Source organism: Gambusia affinis, linkage group LG18, assembly GCF_019740435.1.
Source record: "Gambusia affinis linkage group LG18, SWU_Gaff_1.0, whole genome shotgun sequence".
Lineage (NCBI taxonomy): Eukaryota > Metazoa > Chordata > Actinopteri > Cyprinodontiformes > Poeciliidae > Gambusia > Gambusia affinis.
In genome coordinates, this window is record NC_057885.1 from 23,846,797 (window position 1) to 23,871,827 (window position 25,031).

Below are 25,031 nucleotides of genomic sequence, written 5' to 3' on the forward strand. Positions count from 1 at the left end.
ATGCAGATGATAATGTAGATCCGTGTCCGTCCTGTGATTGGACAGGTCGATGTCCGTCCTGTGATTGGACAGGTCAGTGTCCGTCCTGTGATTGGACAGGTCGATGTCTGTCCTGTGATTGGTGGCCTCCTGTCCAGCAGGAAGTTTTGAACAGAGTTTAAATGCTGCTGCAGGACTGCAGAAATTCACAAGAAGCTGGACCAGCAATGGCTCTGCTGAAAGTTCTGATGCTGCTGCTGGGTCTGGGTGAGTCAGACCCACTAGAGACACTGGACAGCTTGGAGACACTGCAGACACTTCCACTGGTTCCAGAGAGGCTGCTGCTCTCTGTGACTCTCAGACTTTCCTCTGATTCTGTTTCAGACAGAAATGTCTCTGCATATAAACTGTGATGCTCTTTTATCCTTGTTCCAGAAGACATGCTTGTACCTAATTTCTGAGTAAAGTCCTCTTTTTTCTTCTTCAGGTGTTTCAGTGAACTCAGATGTTTCTCTGCAGAAGAGAATCATTGGAGGTCATGACTGTGATGTTAACGACCATCTTTATCATGTTCGGCTGTTGAGCACAAATGGTACTGCATCGACCCTGTGTGGAGGAACTCTGATCCACTCAATGTGGATCCTGACTGCAGCTCACTGCTGGGAGTCAGAGGCAGGGTGGTAGGAAAGAGACCTTAAGACAGCTTTATCTGCAGATGGTCAGGTTTTCTGGGTGTTCATTACAATCTAAACTTTTCTGCAGGACTAACAAAGCCATATTTAAAGTTCATCCAAGGACCGCTATGCAGGAGACTCAGGTAATCCAATATGATCCTGTGATTTATACTGACCACGGCCAGAAGCATGACATCATGCTGCTGAAGCTTCAGAGACCAGTAACAGATGTCCCACTTGCTCTGCTGCCAAATTGCAGGAAACACCTTAAAAAGTAAGTCTTTCTGATTGAAAACATGACTTCAGGGTTTCTGTCTCCACTCCTCCAGTCCTGCTGCCTCTGCTTCAGCACACCTGAGAAAGGTAATCAGGCCACCAGCAGAACTAGAACCCAGTTAGCTCAGGTGTGTTGGACCGGAGAGACAGAGTTGGTTCATGTAAAGGACGGAGGACACCGTCACTGAGGACTGGAGGTGGACACACCTGGGCCAGAGGATGAAGTCCTTCATGGATTTCTTTTCTGTTCTTTCATTGTTTTTTATAACAATGATTCTTTACATTATCTTGTGTTTTTACATTTTATTCTTGTGTTTTAGAGGCAGTACTGTTCAACTGGTAGGAGAGGGAGGAACAACAACCGGCCCCTTCAATAAACGATGTGAGAAAAATATTGAAGTTATGAGAATAAAATCTTTGTTTCTGTCTCTACAGAGAAGGTGGAGTGAAGAACATGTTCATGATATTCATGTTTCTCTGCAGACCCCAATGCTCCTATTTCAACACATCTTCAGTGTGTCGACATGAAAGTTTCTGCTGTTTCCATGTTCGAGCCGACATGTGGGCATATATTCCTCGCTGAAGCGCCGGACATGGATACATGTCATGTAAGTTTGTGTCTTCAATATCTCTCCGCAGTGATTATTAGACTTTTCTGTTTTACAACATAAATTAATATGCTGATATAAATTTTTCTACAGGGCGACTCTGGTTCAGCAGTGGAGTTCAGCTACAGGACTTATGGTTTGGTTGCTGAATGTTCAGGAGGATATGCATGTCAGCTGCCAGTTAGAATCATAGATGTGTGTAAATACAAGAGCTGGATAAAACAAACTACTGGGGTTAAACTATAATGATATAAAATCCTCATCAAATTTCCTCTCAGATATAATTTTATAGCTGTATCTTCATCAGTTTATAATAAATTAATCACCTGACCTTGACCTCCTTAATGGAGCTTTCTCTGCCTCAGATATGAAAAATAAATAAATGAATGAAAAAGAAACATTTCCTATCTGATCGTCTTTACATTCAAGGTTCAGATTGTTGATATTTTCCCTGAACTGAGTCTAAAAATGTGACTTGAGTTTTAAATCACATGAAGAGGAACACCAGAAGTAACTCATTTATTCTGTTTTTTGTATTTATTTTACAGCAGAAATGAACATGCAGCATCTAAACTCTGCAGCTCTGGAGTTACTTTTCCAGATTTAGTCTTAGAGAACATTAAACTAAATAATGAAACAGAAGTTACATAATACAACAATTAATATCCTAATAACATAAAAATAATCACACTTTTAATAAAGATACAAAGGAAATGAAAAGTTAAATAATTAAAACTGTCAAAATCTGGAATGTAAGAAGTTTTAATCTAAAATACATGTTTATGTAAAACTTCAAAATTGCAATTTGGTTTTCAAAATTTTAATTTGACTGAAGTGCTCTGTAAATTTTATAGTAATATCTGGAAAAAGTTAAAAGATGTTAGCACTGCTAAAATATGTCATTAAATACATCGTTATGTTTTTCACTGAAAATGTCATCAAATTAAATAAAGAAGGTTTGCATCATCAAATATGAACCTTTTTAATTCAATAGTCACTGTTCAAATATTAACAATTTGAACTTATTTCTACGCCACCAAGAATATTTCATTATGCTATTAAATGAAACTTTTCTAGAGTAGTGATTTTGTCATTTTATTCTTCATACTTAGACATTAACTGAAAGTTTAACATTTATAACTATGAGATAAAAATATTAATCTTGGATGAAGTAGGGTGACCAGATTTGGGTTTCTGAAAAGGAGGACAATTTTTTTTTTGTTGGGGGGGGGGCGTACTTCATAACCCCCCCCCCCCCCCTCTCCCCCCCCAAAAAAAAAAATCCATATATTCTCAAGTATTGTCAATAGTGGATTTTTCAGTTTTAATGTAAGTTTCTCAGATGATTAGTTGAATGTTATATAATAAAGAAAATGTTCAGAGTTAATCCAGAGAAATGAATTATTAAAATGACCCATGACATTTTCTGGACTGATACTGGCAGCTGTTGTTATGAGCACAGAAATGATAAAACACATCAATTAAATTTTACATGTAGTTTGAATTCCAGGTTTCTAGCCTCCCTCTGAATCATTACAGGTGATTTGAATCCTGTCAAAGTTACAGGATAGATTGTTTGCCTTTGTTTGAGTTGCTTCTGAAACACAGAACCTGGGAATATATGTTGGTGAGTCTTATTTTTTATGTTCTTCTAATTTCATTTTACACAGCAGATTTTACTTTTTTATCGGCTATAATAGAATACATCAGGAACCAGCAACATGGTTAGCAAACATCAGGGTTTAAGAACAGACTGATAAACAGACACAATACATAATCTCTATTCTGTCTGGGAAACAACTGTGTTTAATACTATATATGGTGTATGGGTTGATCTCAGATTGTTTGTTTGAATGATGCATGAAGACAATCCAGTTACAAACGACCATTATGAAGAAATTCACACAGGAAAAAGTTTTTCTACACATCAGAGCAGAGCCACAGCAGGTCAGTAGTTCAGATTAGAAATAGGCACCCAAGTAAGTAAAAGAGAATGTTTTTACTTAACTTATAGCAAGTTATGCTAATTATTTACTAATATTATCATAATGTATTGTGTTCTTTTGAGAAGCTGCAGCTTGATCAGTTGATGAGATTTTTAAAAAGAACTTGGTGAATGAAGTGAGTTGGCAGCGATCACTAAAGTGTCTTCCACTGCTTTTCTTTTCAGGTTAACATTTAAACATGTCAGTGAACGCCACCTCCGTACCGGCTGATCTGCTGTTTTACCGCTGTACCAGCCTAAGCATCGCCGTGAGGTCGATCAGGGCCATTCTCCTCCTCCCTCTCTCCTGCTTCATCCTGTTTCTGGGTCTACAGAAGCGGCGCCAGCAGCGAGCTTTTCGAACCGCGGCCCACGCTGACGTCTTCACCTTCCACCTGGCTGTCATGGAGCTGCTCTGGGTGTTTGGGTTCTTCTGTCATATTTGCGCCGAACACTTGAGCATCTTGGAAATAAAAACCGTAGGGTTCTGGCCGGCTTCTTTTACATTTTACGGAGAGATGCTGTTCCATATCCTGACCTGTGCGGAGCGCTACGTTGCAGCTGTTCACCCTGTAGTTTACCTGAGGGCCAAAGGCAGCTGCGGGGTCAGAATCCGAAACATCAGCATCGCTTCTGTTTGGCTGCTGTGTCTGATTCTGATCGGTCTGAGCGAAGCGTTACCCATCAGAACCAGAACCGTCCCATTGTACTGCCTGTTGGTTGTCACCCTGACAGTCACATCTTCCTGCAGCGCCTCTGTTCTCTGCGCTCTGGTTCACCCGGGTCCTGGGGACGGCGGCGCAGAGAGGGAACGGCTGGACCGATCAAAGCAGAGGGCTTTCCACACCATAACAGCCATTTCTGGCATGCAGTGGTTTTGGTTTGTTGGTCTCCTTATTTCCACTGCTTTGACCAAAACGTCTTTGCTGAATTTAAGTGATGCATGTTTTATCGAAACAAGTTTCGGGTTTTGCAACTTGCCCAGTAACTTGGTGATGCCTCTGCTGTTTCTTCTCAGGGCTGGAAAACTGTCCTGTTTCTGAAGACAAATGAGGAATTTAAATGGATAAAACACAAAATATTACCAAGTATTTCTGGTTTATTTCTAGTGCAAAAATCTTAGTACATTTGAAATAAGACAAAACTAACAAGTGAACTTTAAGCAATAAAAAGTTAATTCCTTAATATTGATGAAAAAGTTCTAGTTATATATTAAATCCAATCTGCCAGTGGAAGTTGTGCTTTTTATGAATATTATTGACTTAAGACAATTATAATTTTTATTAATTAAAATTATTGACCCAAATAAGTTCCTACATCTTCCTGGAAAGTTATTTGCAAGTTAGTTTTGTGTTATTTTGAGTGGACTAAGATGATCGTACAAGAAACTAGACCAGGAACACCTCATACCATTTAATATTTTTTTACAGCGTAGTGGCTGTTTCTGTTGATACATGAGTGCATATGTTGTATGTGCTCCTCCCTAATTTAAATACTTAATTTTCTCTTTTTTTTTTTGGAAGGGAACGGGATTGCCATGTTTTTTGACTTGTAGGGATTTCAGCCAGATTTTGATTTCTACCCTACAAGCATCGTAAAGTTTTTGAAAAATAGGTCTTCCAAAATAATGTATCATAATAATCAACTTCAAGGCACTCTGTCTGTTGTCTGTGGTCATCACTGTGTTTATTACCTTTGTAATAGAACTTGCAGTTTATCAATGCAATAAGTACTTGATTCATACCCCGGTGATGTGATAAAAAATGATGTCATGGTTTCAGATTTTGTGAAAAAATATCAGCGCTGTGTAAAAAACCAAAATTATTGTTCTTTTATCCACAGACCATGTTCTATGCAAATGTTTAAAGATTGTCACAAATTGTTAACATGATTTTCTAATATTATTGCTGTATTAAAACAAGAGCATGTGCACCTGAAAAATTCTTCAATAAAATATTTTATTGAAAAGAAAATTGTCACAGTTTATGGAGAAAAAGCAATCCAATGTGATGGTTTTGTTCTTTTACGCTTAGTTTGTTTTTGATCTCATTTTCAGGATCAAATTTAAGAGATAAGATAAATTTCTTTTTACGCGTACATTTTATATCTGAGATCTCGTCTTCTAAATCAAATTTAGGGGATTGGATAATATTTTGTTATCTTCTTGAAGGGATTTTCACACTGACTGTCTTGACATGGATTATTTACAGATGACACCAGAAAATTTAATTCATCTAGAGTGGAAAGGAAATCCTGGAGAAGGTAGGCTTTGGGATTTTCTTTTAAACAGGTGCAAAAGGGTTTTAAGTAAATTAACCAAATGGGAGCCTTTGGTGACTTGTATGTGCAACTTCTACTCTGGATGTCCACCCACTGTTACTCTTGGACAGCTTTTTCAAAATGTTTTCAACATTTTTACAATCTCTTTCAGAAAGCGCCTTCACAACTTCATTCGCAGTTTCATGGTTTCTACGTTCAGGCACAGGATCATCCTTGGCAAGTATATCATTAATTTGTCTGAAATAGCCTGAGACTTCAGATGGGTTTAAAATCAGTAATCTTGGTGATCTTGGTGGACTGTGAAAGGCTATGGTTATTTTCCCCAGTATTCAATACATTCAAGTGTTTGCAGAACCTGAATGGTATTAAAAATTTGTTGAGAATAATCTGACTGAGATAATTCAACTCTAGCTTCTTGGTCATCCATTCTTTACTGAGTTATAAGAGACAAATCATACATGAATCATTTCACAATCACCTTTGCATCAGAGGAAACATTACACAGCACTGTTTTGCTGGCTTGTAGCAGGATTTTAGCTCTTGCTTGGCTGCGACGGAAGATTTCCCAAGCTGAAACAACTTTTTTGTGTGCAGGACATCTCTCCAGAAGCAGAAAAGATTCTGTAATAAATAAACAAGCGGGAATAAACTTCTAGCAGTTATGAAATGTGATTTTACAAGATAAATTAAAATAATATACCTCTAATAAGTCCGTTCAGTAAAACGACTCTGGCTTGCAGATTGTCTGCTGCAAGCCTCCTCCATCTTTCTCTGGCTCTGGAAGCTATGAAATATAGTTAAGATGACTAATCAAAACTCTGATTACAATTATTTAGGTAAGGCTGCTTTAATTCTAAACAATATTTTAGTGAAAAGCATTTGAAAACGTTTTTTTATTACAGGTTTTGGGTTATTCTATGGTCTGGTGATACACACACACACCTATATGGATTTTGTGAATTAGAGGGACACATTTTTTTCAAACTAGTTGTTTTTGCAACACTAGACAGACACCTCTTTCCAAAATGTCCTGCTAAATCACATATACCAACATACACCCAAACACACACACACGCACCCTTGTTTGCAATCCCTACTGGGGACTCAGGAGATGACCATACTTTTTGGGAACCTCCCTTTCTGAAAGTAGTACCACTCTGCAAAAAATCATGCAGCATGCTAAAGGGGCAGTGAACAAACATTGCACTTTAAATTTACAATAAGACAAACTGGAGTTCCCATCTTGATAAGAATGTGGCTCTTGGGGACTTTTCAGGTTATTTTAGTAGCATGTGGGGAAATAAATACACACTAATTCGTTTACAAAGCAGGAAAACTGTCTCCCAACTAATGCAGAAAAATGATTAGAGCTACATATTTCAAAATATCTTGTTGAAATATGTAGCTGTATATGCAGGTGTGTAATGGGTGAAAGTGTAGAGTTTCTCAATTTAAAAACATTAACTTGTAGCTAATGTTTGGGTATTTCACGAAACTCTGCATCTCTGCAGTTAAAAATGCTGCTTTGTAATCTCAAGTCTGAACTGACAGTGACTGTAACTCTGACTGCTTATGCTCATGTATCGACCTCATGTGGCATTGCTGTGTAATAATGTAACTTTGGGTTCTCCCCAACCAGAGAACTCCTTCGGGCCCAACAGCAGCAGGAGGATCATCAGCTAGCAGAGATGTCATGTTTTTTTACTATTGAATGGTATGAATTTAATAAACAGCACCTACCCCATTTATGTTGCTATGATCAACAGAGGAGGTGAAAATACAGCCACACCACAGTGCAAGCAGGAATGGTAAAATGGTTAATGGAAACAAATGTCTTGTTAGTCATTAGTTCATGTCAAATGTTAATGCTAAGTTGAAGGATAAGTTATTTAATGTAAATCAGAGTTTAGATCTACATCTAGAACTGAACCTGGCCTGAAATTTGATCCAGGTCAAACCAGAATGATTTGCCTGCTGGACGGGTCCAGGTCAGGCTCCTTCAGCACGTTTTTAATAAATCAATAATAATTACTGCTAAAATGAGAGGAAATGATGAAAGGTTGCTCTAAACAGAGTTATTTAGTCGGATTGGATCGGGCTAGATCTGATCTGATTAATATAAATCAGATTGATTAATATAAAGAGTTAAGTAATTCTCATAGTTTGCGGCTGTAAAAATGAAAAAAAAATGAAACTTGTATCTTTGATACAGTCCTGGACCAAAATAACACAATGTAATTAATCTACTCTTAATTAGCCTAAAAATGCAAAGAACATTAGACGTTGAAGTGTTTAATGTTTTGTTGCGTTGAGTAGGAAAGCTATTCCTCAGGATTTTGAAGGCTCAGCCTCCATAAAAAAAAATATTTAAATGAGCATCATTCATCAAAGCACATCCAGCTCTCTGGTGTTATAAATATGAACATGATGACATGAACCTGAGCAGAACAAAAGCACTCTTCAGCAGTGAGCTGCAACTGGACAGTTTATAGATTACAGATTAGAAAAGATCACTGAAAAGGTGAGTGATTTTGAACAGTAATATTTAATTTTTAGGAAAAGTTTTGTTTAAATCACTTTTGCCTCATAATATTAATGTATACCTAGAAGGATTATAAGGAGAATCATAAGAAACTGATGTAAACCTTCAGTCAAATTCTGATAATGAACATACAGGAAGGTTTGGATCAGAGAAACCAAATTATTACCGTAATGTACCTGAAGCCTGACTGGAAAGTGTTTGTTATCTTTGTTTGTGGAAAATATGATCTGTTAAGATCTTATAAGGTTGCTCTAAGAGCACTGAATCATCTCAATCCAAGTTCTTACAAACCATAAAGTTACTTGTTTCTTAATCTCCTATATTTTTGTGTTCTTTTCTTTGCCCTCCTTCTCCTCGTCTCCAGTTTGTTCAACATGTTGGTAAACTCCTCATCCGTCTCTCAGGGGGTCTACTATTACTGCTCCCAGTCACGGGAAGCTTTGTTCATCTCAGGTAGCATGATCACAGTGAAAGCGATGCTCGTCCTCCTCCTGTCCACCTTCGTCCTTTACCTGGGCTATCAGCAGCGGCAGCAGAGCCACTCCAGCAAAGCAGCAACACACGCTGACCTCTTCGCTTACCATCTGGCAGCTCTGGAGCTTATCTGGTGCCCTGGTTTTATCTTGTATTTTCTTGGACAATACAATAATAATACAGTGATAATAGTTGGAGCAAACATTTGTTTTACCACCTCCTATTTTGGTGAGGTGCTGTTCCACTTCCTGACCTGTGCAGAATGGTATCTGGCTGTTGTTCATCCCATCACCTATCTGAGTTTAAGAAACGCCCGTGGAGTTCGGATCAGGAACATCAGCATCGGTTCTGTTTGGTTGATCAGTTTAGCGCTTATGAGCTTACATGTAAACAATCAAGGTCAAAATGTCCTATTTGCAATTCTTTGTGTTTCTGTTGTCTCTCTTGGATTCATAACCTTTTGCAGCATCTCTGTTCTCTGTGTCCTCATTCGTCCACAAATTGGGACAAATGATGGTAAGAGACGAGGAATCAGCCAATCAAAGTTGAGAGCTTTCCACACCGTCACGGCCATATCGTGTGTGCTGTGGCTGTGGTTTGGGGGGCTTTGTGTTTCCTATTCTTTAATTGTGTCCTCTATGTTTACGGAAAGTGATGGCTGCATATTGTTCGCAGGCATTGATTGGTTGGACCTGCCCACCTTTTTAATCTCACCTCTGCTCTATCTACAAGGGACAAAAAAAACCTTCTGTGACTGTTACAAACCCAACTGAGGATGCAGACGATGTTTGGTTTAAACTAGCAAAGCACAAAAGTCCGTCTGGTTCAAAAGCTCATTTCACAAATATAATAAAACATAACAGTGGATGAGTGCAATTCTAATTATACATTACTCTTTTTTACAAACTGAAGTGTTTGACATTAAGACACCTTGAAAATATCAAGGTAAGATCTAAAGTGGTAGACTTTATAAAACCCTGAAATTTTCTGACAAGCCAACTATTGTACGTCTTTCTTGCATGTTTTCTCTTTATCTCATGTTTTTGTTTTTACTGAATGTAATTTTGAGTAACAAGTATTTAGATAGCACTAATTTACTTAAGATCTCATGACTAGTTTGGTTGTACTTGGCAGTAAAAGTATTGAAAGTGGTTCTGTTGGTAGCATCTTGAGGCTGCACCTTTTTAAAACTTCACTCCTGACAAAACTAATGTTTATAATTCTCTGAATTATTAAAAATGCATTTTTTCTGCTTCAAAAAAGCAATGTTGTGATAGAAATTTTGCTTACCTCTGTTTTGTAAAAGTAATATACTGGGAAGAGAATAAAATCCTTTCTTTAAAAAGAAAAATGTGTGTCAACTTTTCATCTAAAAAGTTTTGCTAATTGAAGGGATATTTCAGATTATAAATATATTTTTTATTAGGTGAATCTTAGACAAATTGAGAAAGAAACAAAAGCCGTCAGTCTTGTTAGTCATTAGTTCATGTCAAATGTCAATGCTAAGTTGAAGGATAAGTTATTTAATATAAATCAGAGTTTAGATCTACATCTAGAACTGAACCTGGCCTGAAATCTGATCCAGGTAAAACCAGAATGATTTGCCTGCTGGACGGGTCCAGGTCAGGCTCCTTCAGCACATTTTCAATAAATCAATAATAATTACTGCTAAAATGAGAAGAAATGGTAAAAAGTTGCTCTAAACAGAGTTAAGTTAGTTGGATTGGATCGGGTTAGGTCTGATCTGATTAATATGAATCAGATCAATAAATATAAATAGGTAAATAATTCTCAGTTTGTGGCTCTAAAAATGAAAAAAAACTGAAAAGTGAATCTTTGATGCAGCAAAATAACACAATAAAATTAATCTACTGTTAATTAGCTTTAAAATGCAAAGAACATTAGACGTAGCAGTGTTAAATGTTTTATTGTGTTGAGTAGGAAAGCTATTCCTCAGGGTTTTGAAGGCTCAGCCTCCATAAAAAAATTATTTAAAGTGAGCATCATTCATCAAAGCACATCCAGCTCTCTGGTGTTATAAATATGAACATGATGACATGAACCTGAGCAGAACAAAAGCACTCTTCAGCGGTGAGCTGCGATTGGACAGTTTATAGATTACAGATTAGAAAAGATCACTGAAAAGGTGAGTGATTTTGAACAGTAATATTTAACCTGCATGCTACGTTTATCAAAGTACTACAGTTATTTTTTTTATTCAATAAGAAAATTTTAAGAAATCATTTTTTTAAAATCACTTTTGCCTCATAATACTACTAGCAGATGTAACCTGATTGTAATTTTCCACTTCAGGACAATGTAAACCTATAAGTGTTAGAAGGTTGTGTACAAATAATGTGGAGGTCAACAGATGGAAATGTATTATTTTAAATAAGTAGCCAGATAACAATTACTGAAATTTTCTCAGATGGTTTTAGAAACAGAAATAATTTTGTGGAAAGGGACAATATATACATGAAAATATATTTTGCTTGTTAAATGGGATGTTAACAAAAGACGTTCGTTTTTAAAAGGTCATGAAATCAATTTGGATTCAGTTAAAATGTGGAAGATCATGACTATAATAGGTTTATAATAACTTTAAGTAAGATCAGTGGAGTCTGAAATATAAGTTTTCATTTTAATGATTATTCTTATTATCAACAAGAAGATTAAAATCTTAGAATCATGAGAAACTGATGTAAATCTTCAGTCAAATTCTGATAATGAACATACAGGGAGGTTTGGATCAGAGAACCCAAATGATTACCGCAGACCTACTCAATGTACCTGAAACCTGACTGGAAAGTGTTTGTTATATGATCTGTTAAGATCTTATAAGGTTGCTCTAAAAGCGCTGAATCATCACAATCCAAGTTCTTGCAAACCATAAAGTTACTTGTTTCTTAATCTCCTATATTTTTGTGTTCTTTTCTTTGTCCTCCTTCTCCTCGTCTCTGCAGTTTGTTCAACATGTTGGTAAACTCCTCATCTGTCTCTCAGGGGGTCTACTATTTCTGCTACAAGTCACTGGAAACTTTGTTCATCTCAGGTGGCATGATCACAGTGAAAGCGATGCTCGTCCTCCTCCTGTCCACCTTCGTCCTTTACCTGGGCTATCAGCAGCGGCAGCAGAGCCACTCCAGCAAAGCAGCAACACACGCTGACCTCTTCGCTTACCATCTGGCAGCTCTGGAGCTTATCTGGTGCCCTGGTTTTGTCTTGTATGTTCTTGGACATTACAATGATAACATAGTAATAATAGTTGGAGCACATTGTTGTTTTACTGCCACCTTCTTTGGTGAGGTGCTGTTCCACTTCCTGACCTGTGCAGAAAGGTATCTGGCTGTTGTTCATCCCATCACCTATCTGAGTTTAAGAAACGCCCGTGGAGTTCGGATCAGGAACATCAGCATCGGTTCTGTTTGGTTGATCAGTTTAGCGCTTATGAGCTTACATGTAAACAATCAAGGTCAAAATGTCCTATTTGCAATTCTTTGTGTTTCTGTTGTCTCTCTTGGATTCATAACCTTTTGCAGCATCTCTGTTCTCTGTGTCCTCATTCGTCCACAAATTGGGACAAATGATGGTAAGAGACGAGGAATCAGCCAATCAAAGTTGAGAGCTTTCCACACCGTCACGGCCATATCGTGTGTGCTGTGGCTGTGGTTTGGGGGGCTTTGTGTTTCCTATTCTTTATTTGTGTCCTTTCTGTTTACGGAAAGTTATGGCTGCATATTGATCGCAGGCATTGGTTGGTTGGACCTGCCCACCTTTTTAGTCTCACCTCTGCTCTATCTACAAGGGACAAAAAAAACCTTCTGTGACTGTTACAAACCCAACTGAGGATGCAGACGATGTTTGGTTTAAACTAGCAAAGCACAAAAGTCCGTCTGGTTCAAAAGCTCATTTCACAAATATAATAAAACATAACAGTGGATGAGCGCAATTCTAATTATACATTACTCTTTTTTGACGTTAAGACGCCTTGAAAATATCAAAGTAAGATCTAAAGTGGAAGAGTTTAAATTGAACCATAGTCTTGTCTTTACAAATGCTGTAAACTACAGAGCTTCAAAGGATATATAAATGGTACAGATTTTATTCTTATGGTTTTCTACTTTATTTTTTAATATGACTTTGCTAAAAGTTGTTGCTATTATTATTTTAATCAACAATCAAAGATTAAAACAATCAATTATTTTAATCTGTTCTTGATTGTTGAATTTGAATACACATCATTCTTTTCCTAAAGACTATTTAAATGCTGTCAGATGAAATGGACGTTGAAAGTAAAGCATAGCCTGGTTTATGTAAACATGTCAATGCTGCTGTGTGATGCATCTTTTTATTAGTATAACTCTGGTCAGCCGATATTAGTAATTGTGGTTTCAAATATGACACATCAACAGATAGATGTGTCATCACTGCTAAGATGCAAAAACATGTCTCTTTATTAATAAATCATCCTTATAGGTCATGTATATAAATAGTTTGCATGAACAGAGGTTTTCAGTTGATTCGGTCCTCAGAAAGGCTGACATGTTCCATGAATCATGTGATCCTGATGAAATGATGACTTCACATTGGGGGAAAACTCTCTGGCAAATTTAGCTGAACAAATATAGAAACAAGACATATTTTTTAACTTGGTTTAGACATTGTATTTGCTCTAGAAACTAGACAAAATACTTGGTAATTTGTGTTTTTGCAGTGATTAAGACATTTTACTTATATGAGATGTATCAGTTACATAGTTATACTACTTAGATTTCCTGTTAGAGGGACCAGGCATTAGTTATTTTCCAATTTATCTTAAACTGTTTTTCTTAATTTTGTTTATATATATTTGTTGTTGAAGTAAGGATGAAGTATCAAGCATTTTGGGTATTTATTTTTAGTTAAAAAGATCAATTTTAGTTTAAAGATCTCTTGTAAGGAGAAGTTTTTTGTTTAATCATTCTAATGTTTTGTGTAGGATCTGTGGGCCTTTATTATACCACTTTTAATTAATATATCAACATTTCCCACGTAATATGACAAAAAACAAACATGGTTGTTGTAAAGTCACAGATGTCTGACTATATAAATGATAAAATGATTTTTTTGCATATTTTATTTGAATAAACAATTAGAGGTTATTTTAATTATGACTAATATAATGGACACTTAGATTGAATCAATGTTGCTGTTTTGGAGATATGGAAATTAAATTCATTATTCATGTCACTTTGGTTTGTTGGTTTGTTTATTTTTTATGATTGAGACACTTTGAATGTTTGAATTATATTTGATGGAACAACCCAAATAAACAAATATAAAGACCATTTTTAATCTTGACAGATTATGTAATTTGCATTATGTAATCAGACCAGTTGTGACTGACCAATAAGCATCACAGTTGCTCTGATAAAGAAGCATAAATTCAGGATTTGGAGTGAGCAGAGAGTCAGTGACTGCCAAACACCAATATTCTACCAAGGTTTGTGTTTTTAAATTCTTTCTTTAAATGTCTGTAGTCGTAGTTAAAACTATGAATAATTTTCATACATTGAACTTTCTTGCTGCTTTGCAAGTACAAAAGAAATGTTATTGTACAACTTCTTCAAAATGTCAACCTCCTCTAAAAAAGGGTTAAATATTCATGACTGCCTGGATGTGCAAACATTTAATGATAGAATTAAAATCCAATCAAGTCTCTGTAACTGGAGTCAAAGTGTTTGCTGACCAAAATCATACCTTTGTGTTTTCAACATACAGGATGTTTTTTATAGTTGGGAGGATAATTAATGAACTTCTGTACATTTGGACTTAAATATTGATAATTTCAGAGAGTCTGCAGTGATTAGACTAAATGATGTTGAAACTCCAACTGCGGATTCTGCAAATGGCTCTTGATAAGTTTGGCTAACATGATTAAAATACAAACAATGTCTTTAAATATAGATCTGAAATCAACACCACCAAGGTTTTGTATTTACTAAAATGTGAAAACTTCCCTCTCCTTTTATCAGAAACTATGTGCTTTTGTTTTTACATTTTCCACCGATATTAACATACTGCAGAAGAAAATGTATTAATATAATATTTGTCCAAACTGCTTGTTTTGTTGTTTCTTTGAAACCTAAACATAGAAATCAAATGTCAGCTCTTGAGAAAAATAAATTTTCTACAGTAGATATTCAAAGGTTGATAATTGACTCTTTGGACTGTGAAGGTGCAGACAGCTGCTCTAGTGAATTTCAAAAGCAATATTCTTGTGTTTTCTCATTTTTGTTTGCAGATCAGCACCGTAGACGATGAACAAGTCAGAAATCTCTCTACTATTCCACCACTGCAGCAACATCTTCATTGCCATCTCCTGGATCAGAGTCATCCTGCTCCTTCCTCTTTCCACCTTCGTTCTTTTTCTAGGTCTCCAAAAGTGGCGTCAGCATCGCTCCTTTAACACAGCGAGCCATTTTGACTTCATCACCTACCACCTGGCTGCCATGGAGCTCTTTTGGGTCCTTGGATACTTCCTTCAAATATGTTTTACTTACTATGAACTCACAGCCCTCACAAATGTAACCAGATTTATAACTATGACTGTTTTTTATGGAGAGGTTTTTTTTCACACCCTGACCTGTGCAGACCGGTACGTCGCTGTGGTTCATCCCATCCTCTACCTCAGGATGAGGAACACCAGTGGGGCGAGGATCAGAACCATCAGCATCGGGTGTGTCTGGCTGCTGTCCTTAGGAATCACAAGCCTTACTCTCATTAGATCGTATACAATTAAAAACTCTTTAGTGTTATGTCTTTTGTGTTTTCCCATAATACTATCATCTTTCTGCAGTTTGTCAGTTCTCTGTGCTCTGACTCATCCAGGGCCTGGAGAAAAAGGGCCAGTTGACCAAACAAAGCAAAGAGCTTTCCACACCATCACAGTCATATCAGGCATGCAGTGGTTGTGGTTTTTAGGCTTACTGGGTACAACTGCTTTCTCAGAATCTCTTCTGTTTGCTTCTCCTGTAGCCTGTATTGCGGTAGTGAGCTTAGGCTTTTTTAATCTTCCTAGCTGTTTGGTGTTGCCTCTGTTGTATCTTCACAAAGCAGGAAAACTGTCTCCCAACTAATGCAGAAAAAAGATTAGAGCTACATGTTCCAAAATATCCTGTTGAAATATGTAGCTGTATAACCAGGTGTGTATGAGGTGAAAGTGTAGAGAGGTTCTCAATTTAAAAACATTAACTTGTAGCTAAAGCTTAGCTATTTTACAAAACTCTGCATCTGTTAAAAATGCTGCTTTGTAATCTCAATGGTTTTGTAATCTTTGTAATTCTGTTTTGTAGTTTTTGTCAGTTATAGTCTATAACTGACAATGACTGTAACTCTGACTGCTTATGCTCATGTATCGACCTCGTGTGGCATTGCTGTGTAACTGCTGTTATATTTTGTGACATTCTCTGTAAGCTAATAAATGAATGTAAACTATCACAGATGGAGGAAAACTTGTGTTTTATTCCACATTGTTTTTTCTGCAGTAATGACGTCTCATCTGTTCAAACGCCTGTTCAGCCTGACGCCACATGAAACAAAGACAATGTAGATTCTCTACAACTGATCCAACTAATTCATCCAAACTGAACTGAATTATTGATTCAGCTGCTTAAAATGTCTAAACCAGCTTCCATGTGTGGACTAATTATAAATGTTTCAAATTTCAAATAGCAAATAGCTAGCTAGCTATAGACAGACAGACAGACAGACAAATAGATGTAAATTTGATCAGCCTTGTTTCTAATTAACTTTATTTCAGTCCTTAGTTTGTGAATCTAGTTTGTTTATTTCTTGTCTTTTCTTTGTGTTTTAGTTTAACTAATGTTCACTCATTCTCTACTGTTAGATTTATATCATAAATGTCTTTCTAATTAATGAATCCTCTGATGGATTTCTAATATACTGGAAAACATTAAATAACAGATATTTTGTTCTAATCAACTGACATCAATTTAATCGTGTTTCATCCTGGGCTGAGTAACTTCAGTTCTCAAAGACTCAAACGTCCCCAATAACACAACAGTTTTATTTTTCAAAGTGATAGAATTAAAATAATAACCTCTATAAATACTAATCAGTATGTTGAAGGATGCAGAGGGAAATCCTGTTCTTTATGTTTATAATAAGATAGTTTATAGTATAATGGTGCTGATTAGATTTATTCAGTCGTTCTGTTCATAGTAAATGTTCTAGTTTATCTTATGAAACTGTGAATCAGGTTGCAGCTGCACATGTTTTGATAAGAGCTGAAACTTTCATTGTAACGAGGGATGAATGAAATAAAGAGAGGATGCAGCAGGATGTGTTTTCAGAACAGACAGAGATTGTAACTGAAACAATCTCTGTCTGTTCTCCTCATGAATAAAGAGAAAACTAACTAACTTGTCTTTTCCTGTGTATTTCAATGTTCTGGGTGCAGAAACCTGACACAAAGCCACAGAGAACAACAGAAAACTTTAGACTGAAAAAGTAAAGAAAGGCCAAATATTTTTTCACAGCTCTGGATCTGAAACAATCCTCAATACAGTATTAACAGGACAAATGTACAGAGTCAAAGAAAACCAAATTAAAATGGAAAATATATTGAGAATCTGTTGAATCACAAAGAATGAACAATTTGACAGATACATGTAGAAAAAAGGTGTAATAAAAGTTAAGACATTAACCAGATCATGTCACTTAATTCTCAAAGTACAAACTTGACAAAAGTAAATATAATGCACACATTAGTCAATATGTTCCTGTGTGTATAATCTTTGCTCTTCTCTTGTGTTTCTGTCTCCTCAGGTTCACATTAATGACTCAGCATGTTGGTTAACTCCACCTCCAGCTCTGATAATAATCTTACACACTGCTGCTCTGATTCAGGTTTCATCTCGTTTGCTATGATTGACACTAAGTTTTTCCTCATCCTCCCTCTCTGCCTGTTCATTAAAGCAGCTGCTCAGTGTCAGATTATCTGTTGTTCCTGTCAGTCTTCTTGTTACTGCACCATGTCTGCCTCTGTCTCTGATCTACTCTCTTCTGGATTTTCCCTGCCTGAGATCTTCCTGACTCTGGACGGTTCTCGACTACAAAACCTTGGATGATGGATGTCTGTGTTCGTCTCCAGTAACACCTGAGGCCCTCGATCCCTCGGTTCTCTGCTCACTCAACTGTTCCCCCCTGCAGACCTCCTTCCCCATCCATCCCTGGTAAAACCTTTTTATTTTTTTGGCTTTTTCCCTGGTTTTTCATCCAGTCGTCTCTGTTTTTGTGTTCCAGACCCGCCAGTGCAACCACAGCTAGCAGGAACCATGTGAATCAACACAATCACATGGTTTCTTATGAAACTTTTGGAAATCACTTCCCTTGTCTTGGCTGCATGTTGGGTTCTGGCTCATTTCCTTAAACGTTAAACTTTGCAAATGTCTAACTAGAGAGATTATGAAAATATCTTTCTAGTTAGCCACCCATTATGTACGTTTGTGTAAAGCTGCTTACTTTGAATAAATGCATCACTTTTATGATCATCGCAGTAACACTGACGTCAAAATCATCGCAGCATATTGGATATAAGGAAAGGCACTGAGTTTGGAAATGGGACAAAATATTTAATCAGTAACAAAGTAAGTTTGATTTACAACAGTAATTTTTGAAATTTAAGTTGTAATTTGCTTCATTTTCTTGCTAGACGTTCTTTGTTTTGCCATTGATTAATTTTTAATTAAATTATATTTATGTTAAGCAAATGGGTTTTAAGTTATGGAGCTTAAGTTGTAAAAAAAAATTACAGTGAATTTATAAGTAAAATAAATATGCAAACTTTAAAAAAATCTTTAAGTATATGAAATAATGTAAAGAAACTTAAACTCCACAGATTCAAAAAGTCCTGATTAAAATTAATTAACCGCATTTTGACACTGAAGGATTTTCATACTGAAAACATAGATGGCAAAAACTGTGGCGTTGAATTCTTAAGATGAGGTTGAATTTTATTATTATTATTATTATTATTATTATTATTATTATTATTATTATTATTATTATTATTATTATTATTATTATTATTATTATTACAGATTTGATCCTTTTTAGTTTCACTGTTCAGGTAAAAGCATAATAATCTTTTAAATTGATGAAAGCTTCAATGTATTTCTGATCTACTGAAGAACAGATATTTTGTCCTTGGTGGAAAACAAATGTTTAGAAATCAACAACAACAATTTAATCACTCGATATGTAGGGCCGTGTTTCATTGGGTAACTTCAGTTTCACCTCGAGTAACACAACAGTTTTATTTTTCAAGGTCAAATAAGGACATAGAAAGATGTGAGGTAAATGTGGAGATGATCCAGATCCACTAAATATTGAAGGAATCAGTTCCGACAAGAACTGATTAGAAAGTTAAATCAATGTCAGACATTAAAGAATCGACTTCCTAAGCAGTTTATGAAATGTGACGACTTTAGAGATTTGTTCTGGTTTCAAACAGAAGATCTGCCAGTTGGCCAACATTCCTCATAGAGGTCATCACAACATCATGGCTGCAACGATTAATACAACCATTTATTTGTGTCTAACTTTTGCTCTTTCCTTGTGTTTCTGTCTCCTCTAGTCCACATTCATCAGTCAGCATGTTGGTTAATTCCTCCTCCAGCTTCGATGTTAATCTTACACACTATTGCTCCACATTAAGTACTATTTTCATATCTATTGCTTTGATGGCAGCTAAATGTTTCCTCATCCTCCCTCTCTGCCTGTTCATCCTCTACTTGGGTTTTCAACGATGGCGCCAGCAGCGCTCCTTTAAAACAGCAAGTCACTCTGACATCTTCACCTACAATCTGTCTCTGATTGAACTATTTTGGGCTCCTGGATGCCTGCTCTACCTGTGTGGGATGCATAGGAATAATCTGACAATGTTGATTTTAGGAATTTGTGGTTTTACATTTACTTTCACCGGAGAAATTCTGTTTCATGTCCTATCTTGTGTGGAACGATACATGGCTGTTGTTCACCCCGTCATCTACCGGACGTCCAGGAACGCCCGCGGGTTCAGGATAAGAAATATCACCATCAGCTGTGTCTGGATGCTCTCATTTGGATTTTTATTCCTGTATGTTGACACATCAGGTGCTCACATAACCTTAGCAATAATATGTGTTATGGTTTTTGCAATCTTAGTCATAGGTTTCTGCAGCATCTCTGTTCTCTGCCTCCTGATGCATCCAGGACCAGGAGAGGGAGGAGGAGAAAAACTCAGGGTCACCCAGTCAAAGCAGAGAGCTTTCAACACCATCACAGCCATACTGGGAGTACTGGTGTTGTGGATTATTGGGGTAATTGTTTCAAAAGCGCTGAAAAATTCATCCCTGCTGAGCGGAGATGCAACCTGTGTTATGCTGGCGATTGCAAACTGGTTTAATCTTCCCGTCAGTCTGATGGCTCCTCTGCTCTACTTCAACAAATCACGAAAACGGTTCTGTTGCTGGTAGAACATGTAGCGTCCAAAACACAGAAATAAGAAAGATATGAATGACCTCATATGAAATCAAAAATCATTTTGAATATTCAAGACAACCTTTAAAGAGATCAATCTTTTTGTTCTGGTTTAATCTTTAGCATGTGAACCTCAGGGAGGTTTATTGTTTTTATTGTTTTAATACTAATCTAATGGTACATTTTACCATTTAGTTTGATTTACTGCCTGTTAAATTTACTTGTCATTCAAAAAGACTTTTTCACCTTTGAATCATTTTTAGCTCATGTCTTGCATAGATTTGTCGGTGTGTGTTTTTGTGTGTGTGTTGGTTGTTATGGACTGGGATTCTGTCCTAATGGCTGCTGGAGACAGAAACTCCTCCTCAAATCCTGCAAAGACAAGCAGATACAGAACATGAACAATAACTCTGATGTCAAAACAGTAGATTTGCTGTATGAATGTTTTAAGTGCACCAGAATAAAAGCAAATTTCCTTTTATTAAGAAGTTGTTGCTACTGAGAAACTAAAATTTCTGTATCTCAGAAATTGTTAATGTGACATTGCTGTGTAATAAAATGTCACTTCTGTTTTATGTAACATTTTCTGTAAGCTAATAAATATTTACACACTTGTCTTTTATTGTTCTGACTTCCTGATCATGTCAATAATGTTCAAACACGACCTGCACCAGTTCAGAGTAAAATGTTGATTCTCTTCTTTAGTTTGAATCCAACTAATTCATCTAAACTCTGAACTGAATCATTGATTCAACTTTTAAAACGTCTAAATCAAAGTTGTCATATTCATGTTGTTCATCATTGGTTGACATTTTAAAATAAACTTTCATGTTTGGTCTAATTATAAATGTTTTGCTATGCAAATTGATAACTAGACTGATAGATTATGAATTTAACAAACACATGAAGTTGGTGGAAAGCTGCTCACTTTGAATAAATGCATCATTTTTTATTATGATTTACATCCTGATGAATTTAGTAGGCAGTTCTGAGGATGATGAAGGAAGGAGCCTCAGCAGCTCTCAGGTCAAAGCGTCACAGAATCACAGCATTCTGGAGATCAGCAGCTCACACTGGGTTTGGACAGAAAGACCACCAGGAAAAACGAACATCAGCAGCAGCAAGGCAGGTTTTAACAAAAATACTTTTAGAGAGGAAAACAGGATTTTACCTGCTTTATTTAGATGTTGTTGCTTCCTGTTTAACTTGATCAAATTTATGTTGAGCAAATTGGTTTGTGATCGTTGAGCTGCAGTTGTTCAGATTTAATGTTTGCTTCATTCTGGATGATCCTGTCTGTCAGATTTGTAGATTATAAGCTATTAAATCATGAGGACAATGAATAACTGTGCATTTATAAGCAAAATACAAGATATTTAAAAATATATATCTGTATTTTTATATGAGCATCTTTCTTGGTTTTGGTTAAACTCCATAGATTCACAAAGTCCTAACAAAACTTAAGTTTATCTTGATGATCCAGATATTTATAATTTAAATATTCTTTACAGATTTTCACTAAGGTATGTTCAGTTTTTTGAATGCTTTATTTATTTTTTATTTTTTATTTTCATTGTTTTTTTATGTTGCATGTTTCATTTATTGATGATTTTGTTTTCTAAAGGTTGAATTTAAGAATGAAGAATCACATTTTTATGTAACGGAGAATAACAAAAGTCACCTCTGTTAGTTTTATGGTTCAGGTAAATATGTGTAACTGTTGCTCTTTCCTTGTGTTTCTGTCTCTTCAGCTCCACATTCATCAGTCAGCATGTTGGTTAATTCCTCCTCCAGCTTCGATGTTAATCTTACACACTATTGCTCCACATTAAGTACTATTTTCATATCTATTGCTATGATGGCAGCTAAATGTTTCCTCATCCTCCCTCTCTGCCTGTTCATCCTCTACTTGGGTTTTCAACGATGGCGCCAGCAGCGCTCCTTTAAAACAGCAAGTCACTCTGACATCTTCACCTACAATCTGTCTCTGATTGAACTATTTTGGGCTCCTGGATGCCTGCTCTACCTGTGTGGGATGCATAGGAATAATCTGACAATGTTGATTTTAGGATTGATCGCTTTTACATTTACTTTCACCGGAGAAATTCTGTTTCATGTCCTATCTTGTGTGGAACGATACATGGCTGTTGTTCACCCCGTCATCTACCGGACGTCCAGGAACGCCCGCGGGTTCAGGATAAGAAATATCACCATCAGCTGTGTCTGGATGCTCTGCTTTGCATTTGTTTCTCTATATGCTGATGCATTTGGTGCTCACATAACCTTAGCAGTAACATGTGTTATGGTTTTTGCAATCTTAGTCATAGGTTTCTGCAGCATCTCTGTTCTCTGCCTCCTGATGCATCCAGGACCAGGGGAGGGAGGAGGAGAAAAACTCAGGGTCACCCAGTCAAAGCAGAGAGCTTTCAACACCATCACAGCCATACTGGGAGTACTGGGCTTGTGGATTACTGTACTAATTATTTTGAATGCACTGAAAAATTCATCCCTGCTCAGCAGAGATGCAACCTGTGTTGTGCTGGCAATTGCGAACTGGTTTAATCTTCCCATCAGTCTGATGGCTCCTCTGCTCTACTTCAACAAATCACGAAAACGGTTCTGTTGCTGGTAGAACACGTCCAATCAAGTCCAATCAAGTCCAATTAAGTCTACTTGTATGGTATATTTCAGCAACTAGTGCTATTCTCTGTAGTTTATCCCAGAATGCAGCTTGATTGTTCTCAGCAAGTGTGCTCAGTTTAGCTATTTTCAAATAGCTGAATTAACCTGTTATGTGTGAATAAATGTTAATATATTCCCTTCATTCCCACCAGTCTGTTGTCAGGTGTGTTATTCATGGTGGATGTATAAATATTTACACAGATAAACAGTTGATAAACTCCTCACTGAACTTCGGTTTGATGTACTTTATAGACGTGGTGCAGAGAAAAGCTGCAAAAACACAGAACAACATGCAGCCACCAATTATGAAACAAATGATAAACATTACATTTTGTCAAATATTACAATCAAATATCATCACACAAACACATAACAATATCATAGTAAATAAAGACAATGGAAACACGAGCCACAATTTTCTACATTTTGAAGAATTTGCTCAGAATCTTTTCTCATCCTGTGATGTTCTGCTAACGGGAATGTTTCGCCACCTATTGGTTAGGTGTGGGTATTGCAAGTTTGTGTTCACATTCATTTCTGTCTGGTCAGGTTTTAATTCTTCATAAAATCAAACTTCTTTTAATTAACCAACACATTCTGGGCCAAATTTTACCTTTTGCTTCAACAGCTTTTCCAGCTTCTGTGTAATTTTATCTAACTTCAGTTTTAGTTTAGTTTTAAATGCAGTGACAGTGTTTGTGGTCACGTTTGATTATCTTAAAAAAAATCACCTGTCATTGTGTTCAGATTGTTTGTATTTTGTCATGTGGAAAAGATTAATGAAACCTAACAAGAACCTCATGGAAACGTGACAATAAAGTTTCATCGATCTAATAGTTAGAAGGTGAAATGGTGAAAATACCGTTTCCTTTGTGCCTACGCTGGTTTAATGTTGATATCCTGCCGTTCTTTTATACACTTAAGGTGTTTTAAACAATGCAAAGCAGAAATCTGCACTGAGTTTTAAATAATGTTTGACATTTTAGACACACCTACCAGGAAATCCTGACTGGTAGGTGTGTGAAAACCAGTGACTGTTACAGTGAGAACTTCAGTAATAAACTGGAGACAAACAATAAACATCAACTTTGGATGAATCCAAATCTAATTAAATTAACTGATACAATAAAAAGGTGAGTTTTGCTTAAATGATACATTTTCAATTTGTAGAAATTAAACAATGCATTGTAAAAGAAGGTAAAACATATTTTTGATTTTTGTAAATACATTTTTTGTCCAGTTTTTAAATGTCTTGACTTGGAAAAAACAAGTTTGGAAACTTATGAACAAAGTAAATCCTGATTAGAAAAAATTATGTATTTAATTAAATTTGACTTTCCTTCGATGTTTTTAAAGTTTGTCTGTAATTATATATATTATATAAATAAACTTGGTAACCTACCCTAACCTAACCCTAAACATGTTTTTCTTTCTTTTGTGTTTTCTTACTTTGAATCAGCTGATGTAGTGTTATGAAGGCAGCAGGTAATAAAGATTACACTCTATTAGTGTTTAAATAAATATTCTGCCTTTTGGACCTTCATTTTGACTGATTGCTGACGTTTTTCTGCCTGTTTGCAGCTGATATGTTCAATTCCTCCAACACCATCCGTGGCGTCCAGTTCTCCACTTGTGATTTCATCATTTTGGGGAACTTTGTGATCAAGGTCGTCCTCCTCCTTCCTCTCTGCACCTCCGTTCTCTACCTGGGCGTCCGGCGATGGCGGCAGCAGCGCTCCTTCAGGAGCCACTCCGACTTGTTCACCTTCCATCTTGCTGCCATGGAGCTCTTCTGGATCTTTGGGCTCTTCTGCTACATTTGTCAGGAGTGTCCCGTATTCACAGCATTAAGCACCTGTGCAATTAGTGTTGCTTTCTATGGAGAGATCTTCTTTCATGTTCTGACATGCATGGAACGGTACCTGGCTGTAGTTCACCCCATCATCTACCATAAACTGAAAAGCGCTCGTGGATTCAGGATCAAAGCTCTCAGCATTGGTGGTGTGTGG

General features: G+C 36.5%; 2 protein-coding genes across 2 annotated transcripts; both read left to right on the plus strand.

Annotated features, from left to right (window-relative positions):
- The first annotated feature begins 184 nt into the window (after nt 1-184).
- On the plus strand, nt 185-2,719 carry LOC122821051 (snake venom serine protease Dav-PA-like). The gene is made up of 6 exons (XM_044098885.1): nt 185-246; nt 467-659; nt 742-927; nt 1,250-1,311; nt 1,413-1,537; nt 1,631-2,719. Exons 1-6 carry the CDS (start codon nt 207-209, stop codon nt 1,781-1,783), a joined length of 759 nt encoding a protein of 252 aa, XP_043954820.1. The 5' UTR covers nt 185-206; the 3' UTR covers nt 1,784-2,719.
- A 90-nt stretch (nt 2,720-2,809) lies between these two features.
- Nucleotides 2,810-5,477, plus strand: LOC122821039. Its single transcript, XM_044098874.1, has 2 exons — nt 2,810-3,164; nt 3,708-5,477. Exon 2 carries the CDS (start codon nt 3,722-3,724, stop codon nt 4,562-4,564), a length of 843 nt encoding a protein of 280 aa, XP_043954809.1. The 5' UTR covers nt 2,810-3,164; nt 3,708-3,721; the 3' UTR covers nt 4,565-5,477.
- The last annotated feature ends 19,554 nt before the right edge of the window (nt 5,478-25,031 follow it).